The sequence below is a fragment of the Pecten maximus genome, chromosome 7 (assembly GCF_902652985.1).
Source record: "Pecten maximus chromosome 7, xPecMax1.1, whole genome shotgun sequence".
Classification (NCBI taxonomy): Eukaryota; Metazoa; Mollusca; class Bivalvia; order Pectinida; family Pectinidae; genus Pecten; species Pecten maximus.
In genome coordinates, this window is record NC_047021.1 from 36,140,182 (window position 1) to 36,164,206 (window position 24,025).

General features: G+C 36.2%; 1 protein-coding gene across 1 annotated transcript in view; it reads right to left on the reverse strand.

Annotated features, from left to right (window-relative positions):
- The window catches only part of LOC117330722 (metabotropic glutamate receptor 8-like), a 121,464-nt gene extending 97,752 nt beyond the window's left edge, over positions 1 to 23,712 (reverse strand). The window contains 1 exon segment of the mRNA XM_033889174.1: positions 23,108 to 23,712. Coding sequence (XP_033745065.1) covers positions 23,108 to 23,602 — 495 coding nt within the window. The 5' untranslated portion in view covers positions 23,603 to 23,712.
- Positions 23,713 to 24,025: the final 313 nt, after the last annotated feature.

Genomic DNA, 24,025 nt, shown 5'->3' on the forward strand with positions numbered 1-24,025 from the left:
TTGATGTTGGTCTAGTGTATTTACGTTGATGTTGTTCTAGTGTATTTACGTTGATGTTGACCTAGTGTATTTACGTTGATGTTGGTCTGGTGTATTTACGTTGATGTTGGTCTAATGTATTTACGTTGATGTTGGCCTAGTGTATTGACGTTGATGTTGGTCTAGTGTATTGACGTTGATGTTGGCCTAGTGTATTTACGTTGATGTTGGTCTGGGGTATTTACGTTGATGTTGGTCTAGTGTACTGACGTTGATGTTGGCCTGGTGTATTTACGTTGATGTTGGCCAAATGTATTTACGTTGATGTTGGTCTAGTGTATTTACGTTGATGTTGGTCTAATGTATTTACGTTGATGTTGGCCTGGTGTATTGACGTTGATGTTGGTCTAGTGTATTTACGTTGATGTTGGCCTGGTGTATTTACGTTGATGTTGGTCTAATATATTTACGTTGATGTTGGTCTAGTGTATTGACGTTGATGTTGGTCTAGTGTATTTACGTTGATGTTGGTCTAATATATTTACGTTGATGTTGGTCTAGTGTATTGACGTTGATGTTGGCCTAATGTATTACGTTGATGTTGGCCTTGTGTATTTACGTTGATGTTGGTCTAGTGTATTTACGTTGATGTTGGCCTTGTGTATTTACGTTGATGTCGGTCTAGTGTATTTACGTTGATGTATTGACGTTGATGTTGGCCTAATGTATTTACGTTGATGTTGGTCTAGTGTATTTACGTTGATGTTGGTCTAATGTATTTACGTTGATGTTGGTCTAGTGTATTGACGTTGATGTTGGCCTGGTGTATTGACGTTGATGTTGGTCTAGTGTATTTACGTTGATGTTGGTCTAGTGTATTGACGTTGATGTTGGCCTAATGTATTTACATTGATGTTGGTCTAGTGTATTTACGTTGATGTTGGCCTAATTTATGTACGTTGATGTTGGTCTAGTGTATTGTCGTTGATGTTGGCCTGGTGTATTTACGTTGATGTTGGCCTAGTGTATTTACGTTGATGTTGGCCTAATTTATGTACGTTGATGTTGGTCTAGTGTATTTACGTTGATGTTGGCCTAATGTATTTACATTGATGTTGGTCTAGTGTATTTACGTTGATGTTGGCCTAATTGATGTACGTTGATGTTGGTCTAGTGTATTGACGTTGATGTTGGCCTGGTGTATTTACGTTGATGTTGGCCTAGTGTATTTACGTTGATGTTGGCCTAATTTATGTACGTTGATGTTGGTCTAGTGTATTTACGTTGATGTTGGTCTAGTGTATTGACGTTGATGTTGGCCTAGTGTACTGACGTTGATGTTGGTCTAGTGTATTTACGTTGATGTTGGCCTAATGTATTTACGTTGATGTTGGCCTAGTGTATTTACGTTGATGTTGGCCTAATGTATTTACGTTGATGTTGGTCTGGTGTATTTACGTTGATGTTGGTCTGGTGTATTTACGTTGATGTTGGTCTAGTGTACTGACGTTGATGTTGGTCTAGTGTACTGACGTTGATGTTGGTCTAGTGTATTTACGTTGATGTTGGTATAGTGTATTTACGTTGATGTTGGCCTAGTGTATTTACGTTGATGTTGGCCTAGTGTATTTACGTTGATGTTGGTCTAATGTATTTACGTTGATGTTGGCCTGGTGTATTTACGTTGATGTTGGCCTAATGTATTTACGTTGATGTTGTTCTAGTGTATTTACGTTGATGTTGTTCTAGTGTATTTACGTTGATGTTGTTCTAGTGTATTTACGTTGATGTTGGCCTAGTGTACTGACGTTGATGTTGGTCTGGTGTATTAACGTTGATGTTGGCCTAATATATTTACGTTGATGTTGGTCTAGTGTATTTACGTTGATGTTGGCCTAGTGTATTTACATTGATGTTGGTCTAGTGTATTAACGTTGATGTTGGTCTAGTGTATTTACGTTGATGTTGGTCTAGTGTATTAACGTTGATGTTGGTCTGGTGTATTTACGTTGATGTTGGCCTGGTGTATTGACGTTGATGTTGGTCTAGTGTATTTACGTTGATGTTGGTCTAGTGTATTTACGTTGATGTTGGTCTAGTGTATTTACGTTGATGTTGGCCTAGTGTATTTACGTTGATGTTGGTCTAGTGTATTTACGTTGATGTTGGTCTAGTATATTTACGTTGATGTTGGCCTGATTTATTTACGTTGATGTTGGTCTAGTGTATTTACGTTGATGTTGGTCTAGTGTATTTACGTTGATGTTGGCCTGTTGTATTGACGTTGATGTTGGCCTTGTGTATTAATGTTGATGTTGGCGTAATGCATTTACGTTGATGTTGGCCTAGTGTATTGACGTTGATGTTGGCCTAATGCATTTACGTTGATGTTGGTCTAGTGTATTTACATTGATGTTGGTCTAGTGTATTTACAAAATGTACGTTGATGTTGGCCTATTGTATTTACGTTGATGTTGGCCTAATATATTTACATTGATGTTGGTCTAGTGTATTTACGTTGATGTTGGTTTAGTGTATTTACGTTGATGTTGGTCTAGTGTATTGAAGTTGATGTTGGCCTAATGCATTTACGTTGATGTTGGTCTAGTGTATTTACGTTGATGTTGGTCTAGTGTATTTACGTTGATGTTGGCCTAATGTATTTACGTAGATGTTGGCCTAATGCATTTACGTTGATGTTGGTCTAATGTATTTACGTTGATGTTGGTCTAGTGTATTTACGTTGATGTTGGCCTAATATATTTACGTTGATGTTGGCCTAATGCATTTACGTTGATGTTGGTCTAGTGTATTTACGTTGATGTTGGTCTAGTGTATTTACGTTGATGATGGCCTAATATATTTACGTTGATGTTGGCCTAGTGTATTTACGTTGATGTTGGTCTAGTGTATTTACGTTGATGTTGGCCTAATATATTTACGTTGATGTTGGTCTAGTGTATTTACGTTGATGTTGGTCTAGTGTATTTACGTTGATGTTGGTCTGGTGTATTTACGTTGATGTTGGTCTAGTGTATTAACGTTGATGTTGGTCTAGTGTATTTACGTTGATGTTGGTCTAGTGTATTGACGTTGATGTTGGTCTAATATATTTACGTTGATGTTGTTCTAGTGTATTTACGTTGATGTTGGTCTAGTGTATTTACATTGATGTTGGTCTAGTGTATTAACGTTGATGTTGGTCTAGTGTATTTACGTTGATGTTGACCTAGTGTACTGACGTTGATGTTGGCCTAGTGTACTGACGTTGATGTTGGCCTAGTGTATTTACATTGATGTTGGTCTAGTGTATTAACGTTGATGTTGGCCTAGTGTATTTACGTTGATGTTGGTCTAGTGTATTTACGTTGATGTTGGCCTGATGTATTTACGTTGATGTTGACCTGGTGTTTTTACGTTGATGTTGGCCTTGTGTATTTACGTTGATGTTGGTCTAGTGTATTTACGTTGATGTTGGCCTGGTGTATTGACGTTGATGTTGGCCTAGTGTATTTACGTTGATGTTGGCCTTGTGTATTTACGTTGATGTTGGTCTAGTGTATTTACGTTGATGTTAGTCTAGTGTATTTACGTTGATATTGGTCTAGTGTATTAACGTTGATATTGGTCTAGTGTATTTACGTTGATGTTGGTCTAGTGTATTTACATTGATGTTGGCCTGATGTATTTACGTTGATGTTGGCCTGATGTATGTACGTTGATGTTGGCCTAGTGTATTGACGTTGATGTTGGCCTAGTGTATTTACGTTGATGTTGGCCTAGTGTATTTACGTTGATGTTGGTCTAGTGTATTTATGTTGATGTTGGTATTTACGTTGATGTTGGTCTAGTGTATTTACGTTGATGTTGGTCTAGTGTATTTACGTTGATGTTGGCCTATTGTGTTAACGTTGATGTTGGCCTAGTGTATTTACGTTGATGTTGGCCTGATGTATTTACGTTGATGTAGGCCTGATGTATTTACGTTGATGTTGGCCTGATGTATTTACGTTGTTGTTGGCCTAATGTATTTACTTTGTTGTTGGCCTGATGTATTTACGTTGATGTTGGCCTGATGTATTTACGTTGTTGTTGGCCTAATGTATTTACGTTGATGTTGGTCTAGTGTATTTACGTTGATGTTGGCCTAGTGTATTTACGTTGATGTTGGCCTAGTGTATTTACGTTGATGTTGGCCTAGTGTATTTACGTTGATGTTGGTCTAGTGTATTGACGTTGATGTTGGCCTAGTGTATTGACGTTGATGTTGGCCTGGTGTATGTACGTTGATGTTGGCCTAGTGTATTTACGTTGATGTTGGCCTAGTGTATTTACGTTGATGTTGGCCTGGTGTATTTACGTTGATGTTGGCCTGGTGTATTTACGTTGATGTTGGTCTGGTGTATTTACGTTGATGTTGGCCTAATGTATTTACGTTGATGTTGGTCTAATGTATTTACGTTGATGTTGGCCTAGTGTATTGACGTTGATGTTGGCCTAGTGTATTGACGTTGATGTTGGTCTAGTGTATTTACGTTGATGTTGGTCTAATGTATTTACGTTGATGTTGGTCTAGTGTATTGACGTTGATGTTGGCCTTGTGTATTGACGTTGATGTTGGCCTAGTGTATTTACGTTGATGTTGGCCTAGTGTATTGACGTTGATGTTGGCCTAGTGTATTGACGTTGATGTTGGTCTAATGTATTTACGTTGATGTTGGCCTAGTGGATTTACGTTGATGTTGGCCTAGTGTAGTCTGTGCGGTAGCCCTAGATTACGTTTGTTTTAAAATACACACATGTAAATGAGGTTGTACGTCGATACTATAGATTTCCTAGAAAGAAAACAGGCGTGTAGTTAGAGGAAAACAACGTTATATTACAGCGTTCGTCACGGAGATAAGTGAGTGTTTATCTAGAACTTGTATGAATGCAGATAACAAATCTTGAACTTGCATTTTCCGATAGTGGCGCTGTAATCAGTCAACAGGAGGAGGACCATATCTAGTTCTATTTGACAGTTCATAGTACCGTAAACACAAATCACTCATGCTTTTTATCGTGTATTATCTATGACGAACATTTATTTATCTGTCAATTATTTCATGATGTTATATATGTGCACACAGTCAAATTGTTTTCAAATTATATTAGACTTAAACTGATATACCACCATTGAATAAGCACTTCAGTATAAACGTTTGTGAAATACCAGAAACGTTCGGAACAACAGTGAATACCCACTCGGAACTCCTTTGTTGATGATGAAGCTTCCATTTTGTAACTAGGGAACTATATTTAATGAAAACAATATTATGTAATTACGATATTAGTAAGTGATACGTATGTAATACTGACAGGGAATAATTTCTCTCATACATAAATCTTTATGTATGGAATTTATTTTTTAACTTCAGTATTACCATCTATCAACTAAGCATACACTAACAGAGTTTTTTTCCTCCGCGCCATTCGGGAGTAAATGGTTTTCCGGTGAACGAAACGGATGATTTCTTGACATATTCCTACACCTATCACATCCCAGTTTATATTTGATGCACATCTGAGAATTTACCTGTTTCTGATTTAATGAGATTTATATTCTTAAGTTGAAGGGCGACCTATCATTATCAGGTCTGAAGAGAAAACACCAATGTGTTTTGTAATATTTCCCTTACTGAAATCGGCTCCCGACCCGGACAATTTTCTTTGCAGCCAATCAGCGCCGTTTTCCTAACTTTCGATTTATGAATCATTTTGCTACAATATCCGAGCTTGTTTAGTCGTTCTGATAATTCGAAAACAAAGCCTCGTTTTCGACTCGGCCATTTACTATCCCGCATACATCGGCTTTAGAAACACAATAATGGATAATTGCATAGTGAACCTATTGACCAACTTTTGTCAGGAGGTCACCCATATTAACATACAAGAAATCTACATCTATGTACATCGTGACCTGGAACAGTTAGACACAGACAATTATTGGACTTAAAACACATTCCCGATTATCACCGTAAAGCATTGTCCATAACTCATAACGATGTACACTATCAGCTTAATCGCCGTTGATATTACAACATCCTATGACAACTCTTGATAGCATCAAGGTTTCCGCGCGTGCGAGATGGTAATGGTTTGATGACGTTTATCTGGAGAACGGTCCGTGTGATATTGTACGACGAAACATATACTGATAGTATCTAAATATATATATAGGCAGCTATTCCATGTATACAAATGTCACAGTAAGGCGCGTTTACTGTCTAAACATTCATCCCGGAGGCTTACTGCTAAGAACAATTCGTCTACTCTTGTACAAGTACCATAACGCATACCCTGGAGAGGGCTAATATAGACATAGCTTGGTGTCAATTTCTCTTGATTGCTTTCAATAAAATTGTTAAGTCCATTTAACGTTTCAATAAAATTGTTTTGAAATGAAAACAAAATTGCATAGAAAAACGTGTGTATGGCTTGTAGCATGGTGGTAGATACAGGAAAGTTGGTCTTTTTGCTTGCAAAATGACGCAAATCGACAAATTTCGATAACGAAAATTCGTCGACGCCAAATAACGGGTATGTAGACGAAAAGGTTCATGAAGAAAAAAAAGAAAGAAAAGACGCCAAAGCGTAGAACAGCATATTTTGGGGGGGATTCACTTCCATTTTGCATCTTTTCATCATTTGGCTTGGAGGCAGTTTAGTTATTTTGTGGTGGTGGTGTGTATATGGTTAGTTTTAAAGTTTTCACCTAATTTTCAAATTTAGCGGGTGTTCTTTGTAATTGTGTTGGATTTACCGACAGATTAGATGTATACAATTATGTATTAACTGGAGTGCTCGCAAGGCGAGGTTTGCAAATAAATGGCCACATGCAAGTTCTCGGTGTCATTTCACTCAAATAACATAACTTGCAAACGGTATCATGACATTTTACTTAATAACATAAATGTGTTTGTAAATATTGAGCTGATTATCAATATTTACCTGTATCGTCTGAAGCACTCTACAAATACATGTTCATGTACATTTTTGTATATGGACGTTCCCTGTGCTATTTCCATGTCGTCGAAATGAGCATATAAATGAACCAATCAATATGGATATTTCTAATGCAAATATAACCTAAACACAATTGTTTCTTTTTAAACATAGAATTTATCACATGTATATTGATAAATCACAAAATACATTCTACTCTAAATCGATGTGTGTATGGGTGTTCACGCTCACGTTTTCACGAGTGAGCGAAGTTGCGCGCGTGGCGCATACGAGATACGGATCTGCACAAGAATGAAACAAAACGCTACTGAAGTGTTACAATTTTTAATTGCGTGTGGTCACAGGTGCGGCTTATCAGTTTCTTACGTTAAACACAAATCTATTGGATTGACTTTATCAACTCTGTGAAAATTGAAACTGCCCGATATACAAGATAACGTGATATCTGATACCATTCAGATTAGGGACGTGTGTCGTAGGCCTTGTGTGGAAACATTTTTTAAGTGAGTTCGGCTTGTATGTTTCAAACATTTTTAGAAGTTATATACACTGTACGTATGTTAAACAATGTGAACATTTACTGAATCTGCTATATGAATGATTCACACGGCAAACATAATTAGATTTTAAACAATTATCAATTAAATATTTAATAAAGTAGATAATTGAAAGTAAATCATACATAATGTCACGGAGGGCGTGTTTTTTCTCCCAATTTGATAAACGTCATGCACTAACCCGGGTATCACAGTCCTATACCTGTAAAAAATACGATATTTACATGCATTTCATATCAATGCAACACACTTTTATCTTAACAGTCATTGTTCTTGGTCGAGAAAAAAAAAGATAACTTGTTTTACCGTAATAGCAGAGCCCATTTGAGGGAGAGAAAAATGACAACTCGTTGAAATTCATCAACGAGTTATTTCGCTTGCAAATCGTTTATAGCTAGAAAAGGAAATGATTTAAAACACTTTCCTGTGGTGTCAAAGTAATTTACAAAAGTAAACATATTCATTCCACAATAATTGCGAGACACGTGACGTCATCTAATATATCTCGTTATTATGGCTTGTTGGCCAAGATGGAAATGTGCGAGAGGTCTTCCCGTGAGTGGAGTCGGGAGCTCTCGGGGAAACCCGCGTGGTGGGTGAGGTGACCATATGCCTGTTCGTTTCTGATTGCAGAATCGAACCCCGGCCATCTCGATGAAAGGCAAGTGTGCAATGTGTAGCAGTGTTTATTCAACTTAAGCCTTACGGCTCATAAGCATACTAAAAGATTACATCATATAATTTACAATCCTTTATATATAGTACAAATTAACGAATTTGGACAGCATTAATATAATTACTTTACACATACAGTAGATCTATAAAAATATATCATACTGAAAATAACTATTACAGTAAGGTTACGGATGTTATGACATTTCTGAGCGGCAATATCTCACGAACGAGTAATTGGAGTATACAATAGTGTAGTCAGGGGATAGACGGCTATAATGTTGGTAAACCTAGAAACTGATATAAATGAAAACAAAATAAGCTTAAGCTCAGATTTAGAACGTGCTGTAAAACACAATTTGAAATATTTCCCTTAATTACAAAGCTCTTTCCTGTTACGAACAGACAACGGCTGGACTAGCCAACATGAAGATGATTGATTCCAGTAATACATTTTAATGAACTTCTTTCGATCATCTTTCTAGAATGGACATTTCAAAACAAAATGAAACTCGTCCTCTTCCTGGTCCCAATAACGACGGATTCCAATCGCCCTTGGAATATCACGATACCTATACTTCTATATAGAGCTGGTTTTATGGCAGTCGTAATTTAAAAATAAATTGAAGATGTATATCTGGAATAGACTTTGTCAAATAAAATTGAAATGTATAGCTATCAACAAGAAATTTATACAAATCGTCACTCTGTCGACCGTCCACCATACTTTACTAAAATGACACCAAATATACACATACCTATTGGGTCTATATACTGTAGAGAACATGTTTTTTTTCTTTTTCACTTTTTACAGTTCATCAACAGTTTGAAACAAAAAGTGGCATCTTTCCCAGAATTTTCGAAAGGGGCAATAATTTTCTCTATTACTTCTATTTTCAAAGTATTTATTTTTCGTGCATTTATGAAACGGACCATAACTTGCTTCATTGTTTTCATTTTCAAAGTATTGATAATTGAGATTATAATATATCCTTGAAATAGCGGAAAATAGAACAACCCATGTAAATATCCACTTTACCAGCAACTAATGGTGTCCCACGGGCTTGTAAAATAAACTTAAACGGTGTCCGCCCCAGAATGATTGACTTACCCATAGTAACTGGAGAATTGTGTCTGGAGCTTCTGTTTCTGACATTCTGTATTACACAAAGTCCATACCGAAACTAGATTCCCGGGTTGTCACGTAAATTATTCATATAGATATCAGAATATTTATTGCCGCCTAGCTTATATATGCTGGTATCGTAATTCTGAACGGCACAAAAAAAGATACGCACTCATACAGATTACACAGTATCGTGTCTTTGCCCGAGATTTCTTTCGATAAGGCCAGTTAGTTGGCCAACCCTTTCGTCATCATAGAATCGTGTGAAAGTCTTTACTGTGGAAATAAAGTTTAAATCGATACATAAACCGATAACGTTTTAAATCCTCAATTGCTCATATGTTTGTACGGAATTATAAAATTAAACATTATGACGAAAATGTCTGAGGATGTACGTATACATGTAATAGGCATGCCGACCACCCTGGCCGCGTAATGGACATATATGATGAGAGGTTATAGGTACACCGACCGCCAGGTGGACAAATATAAAGGGAGGTAGAAGGTGTACTGACCGCCAGGTGGACAAATATAAAGGGAGATAATAGGTATACCGACCGCCAGGTGGACAAATATAAAGGGAGGAAGAAGGTGTACTGACCGCCAGGTGGACATATATAAAGGGAGGTAATAGGTATACCCACCGCCAGGTGGACTTATATAAAGGGAGGTAATAGGCTACCGACCGCCAGGTGGACTGACACACTGGGAAGGGTAATTTATGTACAGTACATGTAAGTGTACCGACCGCCAGATGGACATATATAAAGGGAGGTAATAGGTGTTCCGACCGCTAAATGAACAGATATCAAGGAATGCTTTATAAATGGGGACATTTCGCTGTAGCGCTAGAGATTACTAGCCCTTGGGCCTATAAAAATGCCAGTGGTTCCTACTCCTACGGGCTTTCGCACGCTCGGCGGCCTTCAATCCTTGACGTTGCTGACCGGCGGGCCTATGAGCTTGTCCGGTCCCCGGGCTCGATCCCTCATACCTGCGCGCGCTTACTAGCCTTCAGATCCGGACAGGTCAGGGACTGTGCGACAACAATTGTGCAGTGACATCCTTTAAGCCAATGGCACTGTGAATGCAAACTTTGTCCAAATGCCAAACCAGAAAAAAACAATCAATCAACCCCATAATACTAAACGTATCGCGGAATCACAATCTAGGCCTGGCGGTATGAACAAATGCAGCTTTCCCCCCAGGTTGTGATTTATTAATCTGCACTACGTAGAAGTGTAAGCATTATATTTATATACATAAACGTACATGTATGTGTAACGCGTCCAACAGAGATGCTATTCATAGTGACAGACTATTGATATACAAATGTCCATATCGTCAAACTCGTCTTTCTTAGATAAGTTTCTGCTTGATATGACTCAGTACGGCATAACTACAATCGTATGTTGTTTTCAATGTAATTTAATTTCAAGAATGTGTGCTACTTGTCTGGGCGTCTATGAAAACGGTTTTTCGATGACGTCATCAATTGATATACGGTATTAGACCAAGTTGAGAGTGACATACAATTCAAGAGAAGGTACATTTTATTCTTTTGCTGCTAATCGACAACATTCAAATAGTAGCTTCCTTTTAATCTTTTTGCGTCATATCAATATAATTTGTTGTTTCAAAACGCCATTTAAAATTTAAATAGTGATTTCTACGTCTTAGTACTTTATAAAAGAAAGTCTGAACTTGATTATGAACGCAATGCATTGTCATCAACACATTTATGACAGCAGATTCGTTATATTGACACACGGAGGATACCTCGTAGACATATAGATGACTTTCCGGGGTTTTTTTTTGGTTTTTTTCCCCAACATGTTCGGGATGTCTCTAATGATTTAGTAGTTATTTCGGGATGTCTCTAATGATTTAGTAGTTATTTTGGGACGTCTCGGATGATGTAGTAGGCTTGGTTGTCACACAGAGCGCCGGGTAAGGAATTCCTTTGTGAACAGATTACAAACTAATGACAAAAAAGATATCACGTTAAATATTTAATGTTCGTTCCATTTGATTCCTGAAATTCTTGCTAATGCCCGTTCTTGTGATTTATGAAAGTAAAAACCCTGAGGTTTCTTTGAATATTTCATTATCCATTAGTTCCCAGAGGGAAAACAACTAATTAATCCATCTTGAATGATACCGGTGTTTGTACAAACAACAGAAGCATGTAGTTGTCTAAGACTTGTTAAAACAGTGTACTGTAGCATGATTGTAAGTTCCACTAATTAATTTTAAAACGGAAGATGAAAAGAATATTTTAAAACCAAATGAGGTCATATTTCCGTGGCTAATCACTGCATACACTCAATAGAGAAACTGAATAAGATTTTCTTGGTGAAGGGATGAAGGTTGTGAACATGAGGAGAATGGGGAAAATGGGGGAATATTTACTTTTTGACCCATTTCTATTACTCTGGGAACCACCCCGAGAATACGTATACGCGTTGTTTATTTATCATTCCGATCCGCCCATTCACTTTATCTATCAACATCAGAACTGCTATCACAGCTTACGCAACTCCTAAGTCATTCATACCATCCCAAATTAAAGCATTTCTTACGACAACGTGTCACTCCTTCATGATCAAATCCCCCTCGAGGAGATGTCATACTTTTCGACAGTGCCCACATTTTAAACTGGCTACAAAACCTCGACTGTTGTATGAACATATTGATTGATTGATTACAACATTCATTAAGTTAAAAATAATTTAATTTCTTCTTCATTTGAAAAGAAACAGAAAAGGCGAAAGAAGGAAATATATTGAGAAAATTAAAAAAAAAGTTTGTCAGTTACATACTTTACTGTTAATTGAGTGGTGACCGACATATTGTTAACCACATGTGGTGACCGCTATATTGTTAACTACATGTGGTGACCGCTATATTGTTAACAACATGTGGTGACCGCTATATTGATAACTACATGTGGTGACCGCTATATTGTTAACAACATGTGGTGACCACTATATTGATAACTACATGTGGTGACCGTTATATTGTTAACTACATGTGGTGACCGCTATATTGTTAACTATATGTGGTGACCGCTATATTGTTAACAACATGTGGTGACCGACATATTGTTAACTACATGTGGTGACCGCTATATTGATAACTACATGTGGTGACCGCTATATTGTTAACAACATGTGGTGACTGCTATATTGATAATTACATGTGGTGACCGCTATATTGTTAACAACATGTGGTGACCGTTATATTGTTAACAACATGTGGTGACCGCTATATTGTTAACTACATGTGGTGACCGCTATATTGATAACTACATGTGGTGACCACTTTATTGATAACAACATGTAGGGACAGACATACTGTTAACTAAATGTGGTAACTGCCATGTTGTTAACTAGATGTAAATGTGGGGACCGCCTTATATTTAACCAAATGTGGGACCGCCATATTGTTAACCAAATGTGGGACCGCCATATTGTTAACCAAATGTGGGGACCGCCTTATTGTTAACCAAATGTGGGGACCGCCACATTGTTAACCAAATGTGGGGACCGCCTTATAGTTAACCAAATGTGGGGACCGCCATATTGTTAATTACGTGTGGGATCCGCCATATTGTTAACTACATGTGGCATCCGCCATTTTGTTAACTAATTGAAGGGGCCGCCATATTGTTAATTACATGTGGGATCCGCCATATTGTTAACTACATGTGGTGACCGCTATATTGTTAACTACATGTGGTGACCGCTATATTGTTAACCACATGTGGTTACCGACATATTGTTAACTACATGTGGTGACCGACATATTGTTAATTACATGTGGTGACCGACATATTGTTAACCACATGTGGTGACCGCTATATTGTTAACTACATGTGGTGACCACTATATTGTTAACAACATGTGGTGACCGCTATATTGTTAACAACATGTGGTGACCGCTCTATTGTTAAATACATGTGGTGACCGCTATATTGTTAACTACATGTGGTGACCGCTATATTCATAACAACATGTGGTGACCACTGTATTGTTAACAACATGTGGTGACCGACATATTGCTAACTACATGTGGTGAGCACTTTATTGTTAACTACATGTGGTGACCGCTATATTGATAACAACATGTGGTGACCACTATATTGTTAACAACATGTGGTGACCTCTATATTGTTAACTACATGTGGTGACCTCTATATTGTTAACTACATGTGGTGACCTCTATATTGTTAACTACATGTGGTGACCGCTATATTGTTAACTACATGTGGTGACCGCTATATTGTTAACAACATGTGGGGACCGCCTTATAGTTAACCAAATGTGGGGACCGCCTTATAGTTAACCAAATGTGGGACCGCCATATTGTTAACCAAATGTGGGGACCGCCTTATAGTTAACCAAATGTGGGGACCGCCTTATAGTTAACCAAATGTGGGACCGCCTGATAGTTAACCAAATGTGGTGACCGCCTTATAGTTAACCAAATGTGGGGACCGCCTTATAGTTAACCAAATGTGGGACCGCCATATTGTTAACCAAATGTGGGGACCGCCTTATAGTTAACCAAATGTGGGGACCGCCTTATAGTTAACCAAATGTGGGGACCGCCTTATAGTTAACCAAATGTGGGACCGCCATATTGTTAAGCAAATGTGGGGACCGCCTTATAGTTAACCAAATGTGGGGACCGCCTTATAGTTAACCAAATGTGGGGACCGCCTTATAGTTAACCGAATGTGGGGACCGCCTTATAGTTAACCAAATGTGGGGACCGCCATATTGTTAACCAAATGTGGGGACCGCCTTATAGTTAACCAAATGTGGGGACCGCCATATTGTTAATTACATGTGGGATCCGCCATATTGTTAACTACATGTGGGATCCGCCATTTTGTTAACTAATTGAAGGGACCGCCATATTGTAAACTACATGAAGGGACCGCCATATTGCTAACCACATTTACATGTTTGGACTGTCATATCGTTAACTGATTATTGCGACTTGTTGTATTGTTAACAAAATGTGGGCATTGCCATTTTGTAAGCTACACGTTTTGATCGCCATATTGTTGAGTGCATATGAGGCCGCCATGTAGGAAATTACTATTATGAAGTCATTTCCTCTGAGGCAATGATCCAACGAAGGCTCAAGTACATATCAAATTATATTGCTGAATAATGTGGGTACAAACTATTGATAATGTAGGTAACGATACAGTATAAGAATAGAAACGAATATTTACACATAATTTCTATCTCTATTACAATCCGGAATAAGGAAGGATTTTGTATATAAAACTCTCCAAGGGAATTTCAGAGAATGCCTAAATGACTCAAATTGTCGATGAGCCGAAAAGCAATCTAATATAGAACGGGTTTTACCGTGTTTTACGTACTTCCTTGTTATAAAAAGGTTGTATCCGTTATCAAACGTCACTTTTACGGAAATATGTTATCGAAACATCAGCGAGATATTTCCTTGTTATAATTTAAAACTAGATCAGATATGTATAAATTGTTGATCTATAAACTTCATCGAAATTTCCTGTTTCTATAGTTGTATAAAGTTTCAATGCCTTATTTAACTTCATCAATCGCTTGGCCGGCTTTCGTGATTTAAACACAAAACCCAACTCGTATAAGTATCGATGGATTCGTTAGTAATAATGTTAAAGTAGAGGGAAAACGCTACCACCAGACCGGAACTCGAACCCGAGACCTCCAAACTATAGACGGACGCTCTAACCATTCGAACCACCTGGCCACCGGCGCTCGGCCCAGATTCCAATATATTCCTTCACCCTTCAACAAAGTATTTGACCCCGTAGACACACACGTGGCTCTTTGCCGCCTCTTGGTGTAATTTTAAGCGGGCGCTAAATATAACGAGAGAGGGAGAATCCGACGATCAGACCGCGGTACTCGAACCCGAGACCTACGAAATCGAGATGGACTCTCTGACCATTTCAAGAGCTACCTGGCCAATATCGCACATTGCAATCCAGTTCCGCTACAAGTATGTCCTTTCAATATAAAAACTTTGAAAAACGCGTACGTTCAGTGGCAATATTGAATAAATTGCACTGAAAATCCATACGGAAATGGCTCATTTTAGCATTTAACTATTTTCTGTAGCAAAATATCTCACATTGTTAATATACATGCTTATGTGACGTTGGATAAAACATTTGTGTGTCTTGTATCACACATACGATAAATTAATTTGAAACGAGCTAACCGGAATTTAAAAGCAAAGTGGCCCCGTTTCCGGTCAAGCCAATTGCAGTAATTGTAAACAATCTGATATCGAGGAAAGGTTACATGTACCAGGTGTGTCATGTAATTACAAACACATTAACACTGTGGTTAGTCTGCTAACGCCCCATTTGCATCTAACTTCATGAAAAGCCTTCAGGCGCTCCATAGAGGTCAAAAGTCATATGGAACATATGAAATATACATACAAAATAGCTTGTCTGACTTAGCAAACATGTGTTTATAAATAAAGGTATTTTAGGGGATTTGAAATAAATCCTCCGTGGGAGATTTGCATTCAAGGCATAGTTAAAATCTTGTTAATGTCATTTTCTATGGTAACTTAGACTCTCCGTCGGCACTTCTCTGAAGTCTGAGATGAATTATTGATAGATGAGGGTGTAGATAGCATGATCTAATTATAGTAGTGTATAATTAGTTATTGTGACATGAGTACTAGCTGTCGGGAGATCTAAGAAAACAAGATCAACAAATTTTAATTCCTACACAGCATTATAAACCGTGTACATATTCGGTAAAAGCAGATAAGCACTTTTATCTCCCGCAGTGACCTGTTGTCCATTAATTACGTCTATTACTAAATATTATGAATAAATTGATAAAAAATTTGTTTAAACCCTCTTGCATTAAAAACCTGCAAAATGAACATAGGCGATATTTGTTAAATAGGGGTCTGGTATAATGTTTCAATTTGCAATAATTCTGTATTAATCAAGATTAGTTTAAGATGTAGATATTGTTTAATTTTTATTCGGCGTATTTCAGATAAGTTAAGGATGTTTTAATGTTTTGTTAATTAATTTATTTATTCATTTATTTTTGATACAATTGACTTCTATACGAGAAGACATCAATATACTCAAAGTAAAATGCTAGAACAAAACAGGAACACATTTTTTGGCTAGAATCTTCACTGAAGACTAACTAAAAATTATGTCGCGCGTGCGTACATTATATGGAATTCAATATTCCATTATAGTTACAATAGGATTTCCATTCTATGTTACTCACAATTATTATCTAACTGCCATTAAGTTGGTATAGATGTTTTAAATATCATTCCCCTCCGAACTACAATTAGATTTACGGAATGAGAGTGTCCCTGAAGACCCGTAAGGAAGCAAAGACTTTGTGTTAAAATTACCTTGAAATTTCTAGGGACTTCTGGATACGAAAATATCAGAATTCAAATTGGAATTCCAGAATGAAAAAAAAAATGTATCGCTCTTTCATTCCGTAGCAATTACAGAAATAAAAGATAAGGAAGTACATCTCCCCAAAAAATCCAATTTCCTTTCACGTAACCCTTTGGAATTCTGGGATACATGTACATGTGTATGTCAGGTTACAGCTTTGGCTATCCTGCAAGCATGTATTGTATGTATATAGCATTACGTAGTGTTCTGTACACTGAAATTCATGTAGTACAAGTTAAATCTATGCTGATTGAAAATATAGAGCAGCTCTGGAATTCCATATGCTGATTGGAAATACAAGACGCAAGCATTCCAATACATTTATATAATCAAATAAGCCCAAAGACGAAATGCGTTTGTTACTTCTAAGTATGAGATTACCCAAGAATATATCTTTTGCTTTAGGTAACGACTAGTAGGTTGGTGAAAATGAAGGTGTTTATCAAATAATGAAATATTATTTATTTTTTTATATCACAAATAATTGTTCCTAGCTTTAAGTATTACTATTATGTGTCTGTTTATGTTTCCATAACATAATAATACAAGCCATTGGTGGTTAATGGTTGAATGACTCTTTTACAGTAATCTATTACTGGTTTGGAATCAATCAAGTTTACTCCGTACATAAAGGTTACCATAAAAGAAATAAGATTGTTTTTCCTATGAAAAGGAAATAGAACTATAGACACAATTTGATAATTACTTTCTCCCTCGGTCCTTTTGAGACCAGGACATGTTTCTTTGATGAGGACGTATCCTTTGATGAATGTATATTTCTTTGACGAGGGCATATTCTTTGATGAAGACATTTTTCTTTGATGAGGACGTATTCTTTGATGAGAACATTTTTTATGAGGACATATTCTTTGATGAAGACATTTTTCTTTGATGACGACATTTTATTTGATGAAGAAATGTTTCTTTGATGAGGATGTATTCTTGGATGAAGACACTTTTCTTTGATGACGACGTTTTATTTGATGAAGAAATGTTTCTTTGATGACGTATTGTTTAATGAAGACGCTATCCTTTATGAGGACATATTCTTTGATGAAGACATGTTTCTTTGATGAGGACGTATTCTTTTATGAATGCATGTTTCTTTGATGAAGACGTATTATTTGATGAGAACATTTTTTTATGAAGACGTATTATTTGATGAAGAAATGTTCCTTTGATGACGACGTATTATTTGAAGAAGACGCTATTCTTTGATGATGACGTATTATTTGATGAAGACATTTTTTATGAGCACGTATTATTTGATGAAGACATTTTTATGAGCACGTTTTATATGATGAAGACATGTTTCTTTGATGACGTATTGTTTGATGAAGACGTTATTCTTTAATGAAGACGCTATCTTTGATAAAAAAAATTCTGAATTGATGAAGTCATTGTTATTTAATAAAGACATAATTCTTTTAAAATGTCAATGACATCTACTCGTTTTGAACTCTCGATCTTCCTTGGTTTCAATATAAATCCGTATGTACATCTTAGCCCTTTGTTGATATCCGTCCTGGTGCAATGCCTATGAGATCAATGATACTTTGTAGTCTGTGTTTATAAATAAACAGAAATATTTGTTTCTGTATGTATTATTTCAAAAGGATAATTTTCAATCACGCTAATATAGATATATATATGATGATTGGTTTTGTTAATTACGTTGAGGATGGTTTCCATTAATGCCTTAGAGCTTTTGGGATTCTATTCGTTCTATTCTAAAATCGAAAAAGTCCTAGTTATCGAATCTGTGTCAGTAAGAGTAGCCGTGAACCGTTATCCAGATAAGTCATTGTTATATATATCGTTTATAAAAAATTATGCATGTTCATTTTTTGTTTTTTTTTTTTTGTTCTGTTGATTTTTTTTTCATATTTTTTTTTTAGACAAGATGTTGATGGTACATATTTAAAACAATCACAAATAATTCGTCGGTGTGCATTGCTATATCATTGTTTCTTTGTTTATTTCATTTCAGCGTCCTATTAACAGCCGGTGTCATTTAAGGACTTGCCTGGTTTTGGAGGCGGATAAAAGCCGGAGTACCTTTAGGAAAAGCCAACGGCCTTCGGTCAGTACTAGGCAACTGTCCCTGTGGGTTTCGAACTCGCAACCACTGTATCTACGTCAATTCGACCAATAATTAATATACACATTATACCAAAGGTGAGGACAATACACGTCGTTGATATATTTCCTAAAGTATTGTAACATATAAATATAAAAAAAAAAAAAACACTTTAAGGCCATACATAACGCCAAAAGTTTTAAATGTAGGCGAAACGTAACACCGAAAAAAAGGGTTCTGTACAAGTGAATATTATATGAGGGGATGCATTTTAAAACAACAATGGAAGTTATTTGCATAAATAGCATTGTTATGAGAAATCAATGGAGCTTGATTTTATGTGTCTTGTCAATAATTAAAATATATTTACAAAGATGACTAAGGAAATCGATAAACATGATTGAAATAAATACATTTATTATCGATAATGTAGCTAGCTTTGATTGTGGTGTAACGTTTATCGCAAAGTAAAAAACGTTTATATCTAAGGCACTGCTATTGTTAATATCGAAGACATTTATTCATAATTCAGCGCTTTGAAAACATGACGTATAATAGTTATACAAAAGACAAAGGAAGACAATTTTATGAATCGTTCCTTATCTGGGCCTCTAACTAACGATCTACAACGCCTAATCTCCTAGCCAGAGTTACCCAAAGCTTGTACTATTTCGCCGTATGTACTTCGAAATTGATTCCAGTTGTTGAGAGAAGGTCATGTTTCACCATTTTGGATATGCTTATTTGGTGTATTGTTGACAACGTTAAAAAATATTCTTGTCATCCGCATTGCTTCGTATGTGTTTACTTAATAAAATATTTATGTTGTAGACATATTTAATGTAAATTTATATTTTTGACACCTTGTCAACATTGAAAAAGTTTCGTGTCACCATTATTGATCAAAATTCTAGTTTCGTATGCATGTCGTATGTATATTTATAAAGGTTGTTTTATTTCAGTGAAACCACGTATCTCTTAGGGCTCTTCAATATTTATAAAATTGACTATGTCAGTTGCTATGAATGTACAATAAAAATGAAATCATGGACAAAAGAGACTCTTGAACACCAGCCATTTACCTCGATCATTCCTTACAGCGTTACCAACAGGGACAGCTTTTAATTGTATTATTAACATAATTTTTCTGAAACAATTTTTCCATTTCTAGATAGTAGCATACCTGATTTCCCTGCCTACGGATTAATATGTTCCTGTTAATCCGATATTCAAGGATATGTTCCAAATATTCACGATATTGAATGCTTAAGGGACCAACCAACCGAGTGATTGTTTTTCCATAGACTTCAGTGTTAATGTTTTGGAGTATATAATTTTTTTAATTCAATTTGCCAATTATGATTAATAATAAAAGTTAAGTGTCTCATATAACACTGAATAAATTCAATCTGACTTAACATTTGTAACAACATTACCTATGGATATCTAGCAGGATACATATCTATTTTGGAATTCATGATATACTTGCCAATCAGTGGATGCCAAATATTTTATCACTGACTCAAGTTTGTATACACAAGGAAAAGTTTAAAAAGACTATTTTTCAATTGGTTGGTTGTTCCCTAGAAAAAAAAACGTATACATGTAGTAACAGACTTTCTAGAAACAAAATACTACATCCCTTTGTGTGGCGCGAAGTAAGACGCATTCGATGCTTACTGATATTCCTTGTAGTTCCTTTGTCACCAGGTTGTCATGTGTAATGCAGAAGACGCTTTCCCCTGCGAAACCTCTTAATCTATATCATGTTCTTTAATTGTCCTAGATTTGTCGATTTCGGATAGAAATACAATTATTGACGTCACGGCATTTAAAAAAAAAAAAATTTTACGAAGACAAACATATTATTGTCGATCTTTTATATGCGAATGCTTTAAGAAGTCTCTGATATTTTCGTTGAAATAAACAGAATCGTTGAAAGTAATAATATATATCCGAAGTATTTTGTTTTTGTGTGTTATTACAATTTATCCCACCTGACAAAGACAACTGTTTTTGTCTTCATTGGCTTATAGATATTTATTATTAATAAGGTGATGTATAGCTTGTTTAAATATCAGAAAACAGCAGAAAAAAACCCCTTAAATATCAACTTGAAATAACTGCACATCCATCAAAATGCAGTTTGCTTAATGAAAGCGTTACATTTTGGCGCAATTTTGTAAATATCCAAATGTCATACTTGTAAAAGCTATCGCCAAGAAAAGTATGCATTTGTGCGCTCTGTAATCACACTGTTATCAACAATACTGCACTGGTAGCTGTTAAAAGCGAACATAAACTCGCTCTTGGATACCGTTTAACAGTCATCAGTAGAGGGTGAAGGCAATTAAAAGCCAAACAAGATCACCTCAATTAGAAATGACCTTTTCAGCAAAGTAAACACATCAGAAAGAGCATAAACCGGAGAAAACCATTGTTGATGTTAATTTTGAAAAGTGAAAAATAAATTGGGAAGGAAACAGACATAAATGCCATGCACATCATGAAACTTAAATTGAATTGCCCTGAAGTGATCCGATATATGTCCTTTACATATGGTATGTGCCGAAGAACTAATTCTAAAGTGTTTAAGATATACATTGACATGTAAAATTATATGTAGTTCCTACATGAAATAAAAATTGAGGAACTAATTAAACCTAACTGTGAAATAGTAAAATACAATGTATTCTCATAATTCCGAAATAAAGACACATTTAATAGCAGCAATTGGTTTATAGCTCTAACTACAATCAGATTCGCCCTCGACTTAAAAAAAACCTTTTGATTGATTTATGTTTTATATTCTAAGATATCTATATATATCTAAGTATTCATAAGCGATATTTATACGTACAGACTGAATCTGGACAATTTTAGTAGTTTCTCTGTGATTTCAGAACTAGCAGGTCATCATACTTTCCATTGGATTAGATCTAACATATGCCGCAACACCAGTCGTTGAGATCTAAGTTATCTGAGAAAAAGCAATTCCAGATTTTCCCCCGCCCAACGCTTCATCGGCATTTCTGTTAAAACCTGTCATAGAGATGCTTGAAGCTCATTGCTTATCCGGTTTATTCAATATGCTTTAATAAAGAATTCATGCTCTAGGATAGTTATTTGCATACTACGGTTTGTAATTCAAATCATTATATTGATTGCATAGGACCACTCACCTGAATAAAAACAAATTATCAATTGTTTTTATCGCACAACACATGGCGATAATGGAAAAAATTGACACCCGTAAGAAGGCAGGTTTGTCAGACAAACAGAAATGTAGTGTTGTTTTAATTAAGTCAAATCTAAAATAAATAGTAAGGAAGATAATCTTTAATTAAGGTTTTTATGGTGTAGGATAATTTTTAATTAAATTACTAAATTTTGCTTTCGTGTCACATGATCTACGATGTACATGTTAAAAAAATATATCTTCAGTTCTAACGGTAATGACTCTTAAGCTTAATAAATTAATTAAACAATACCTTAAATTATTTTGTTCTCACTGCCATGATCATAATTAAGGAGACACTGGCGATTGTTTTCTGTCAACGCTTTATTGTCGCACGGATGATAATTATAACTACATACCGACTTTCAACATACAAAAATCGCATTACTCACGTAATATGCAATATAAAATAAAGACACATACGTTATATTCATAACTCATTATATAGTTATATTGATTCAAACCGGCGATGTTATTGTGAAAAAATATCGTGATCATGTGCCTTTAACTTCCGTGTTAATTTATCCGGTGACAATAGGAATGAGCGAGTGTGCGAACGCCATCTCGCCTCCTACTTTTGTTGCAGCATAGTTAACATATTATACCAAATGTACTATCACTATAGGGCTCCAATAGTGTTACACATTCCTGTTAAATCATTACTGTTGTAGGGATATTGTGGGATAATAATGTATATTTTATGATTTTCAAATTGTTCTGCTTAAATCACGCTGCCGGTCTCAAGCATTTGTTGGTGTGGTTCATACCAACTTAGTTTGTACCTCACCTCCGCTTTAGGCTTGAATTAAAACTCCAAGTGATATCCAGTATTTATACAACTGCCAACAAAATAACATTGGAAGTATCAAAGAAATGCATAGTGGAATTTCTTAGATATGTAGAGGAGAGAAATGTAAAAATAAACAAACAAACAAAACAAAAAGTAAATAAAAAGCGAAAGTTAAACTCTTACCTTAAACAGTCTGAGAATATTTGCCACCATGATTGACACTGTGCTGGATGCTGCCCCTATTACTCCGGCCACTGGCTTGACCGGTGTATATTGTGGGGTACTTCCGTTGTCACAATGGTAGTCCGTGACGTCTATGGTGGTCAGTTGGGCCTTGATGAAATCCATACACTGTTCGAGCGCATAAGTGTCCGAACTACAGGTATCCAGCACGTGCAGACCGAGAGTTAGGCCGGGTAATAGATCGTCATCATTATTAATTTTATCAACGGCAAACAACATAGCCTCTAAACGTTGTATACCTTTTTCTTTTTTAATTTTCCCACAACTATTACCTTGTTGGCCTTTTTCGTGCATAGGAAAAAGTCCGCCGAAAATTATATCCCCGTCAACTTGAAGTTTACCCTTGTCTAATGCACTCGCGTGTCTGTAAACAACAGCAAAATAAAGAAACAAAAGAAGAGCATATTTGACGATGACACTGGCCATTTTGAGCATTCAGTGGAAATGTAGGTATATACAGCGATAATGTAGCATATAACACGTTTTCCCATGCTACACAACGCCTAGACTAGTGTTCCCTCAATACACTGAGATACACGCTGTCGATATTGCGTTTCGAGGGAAGAGGCGAGTAAACTTACGTTATGCGCATGCGTACCATTGAGTGGATTTTTTTTCTGTGGCTCATAATGAAGTGAAGTGATCAGTGTGTTGGCTATAGAATCGATCGTATAGGTGGTGGGTATAAAGAAGGGTCTGATCAGGGAAAACGCACATAAGCTTGTGTACTGTATACCACTGCATGCAGACGATACACTATCTCAAGGTGGGATTTTTTATTTACAAATTACGCCACTTGGAAAACTGGCGAGAGGCATATTATAGGTAATTGAGAAATCCTGAGCAAGCATTGCATTC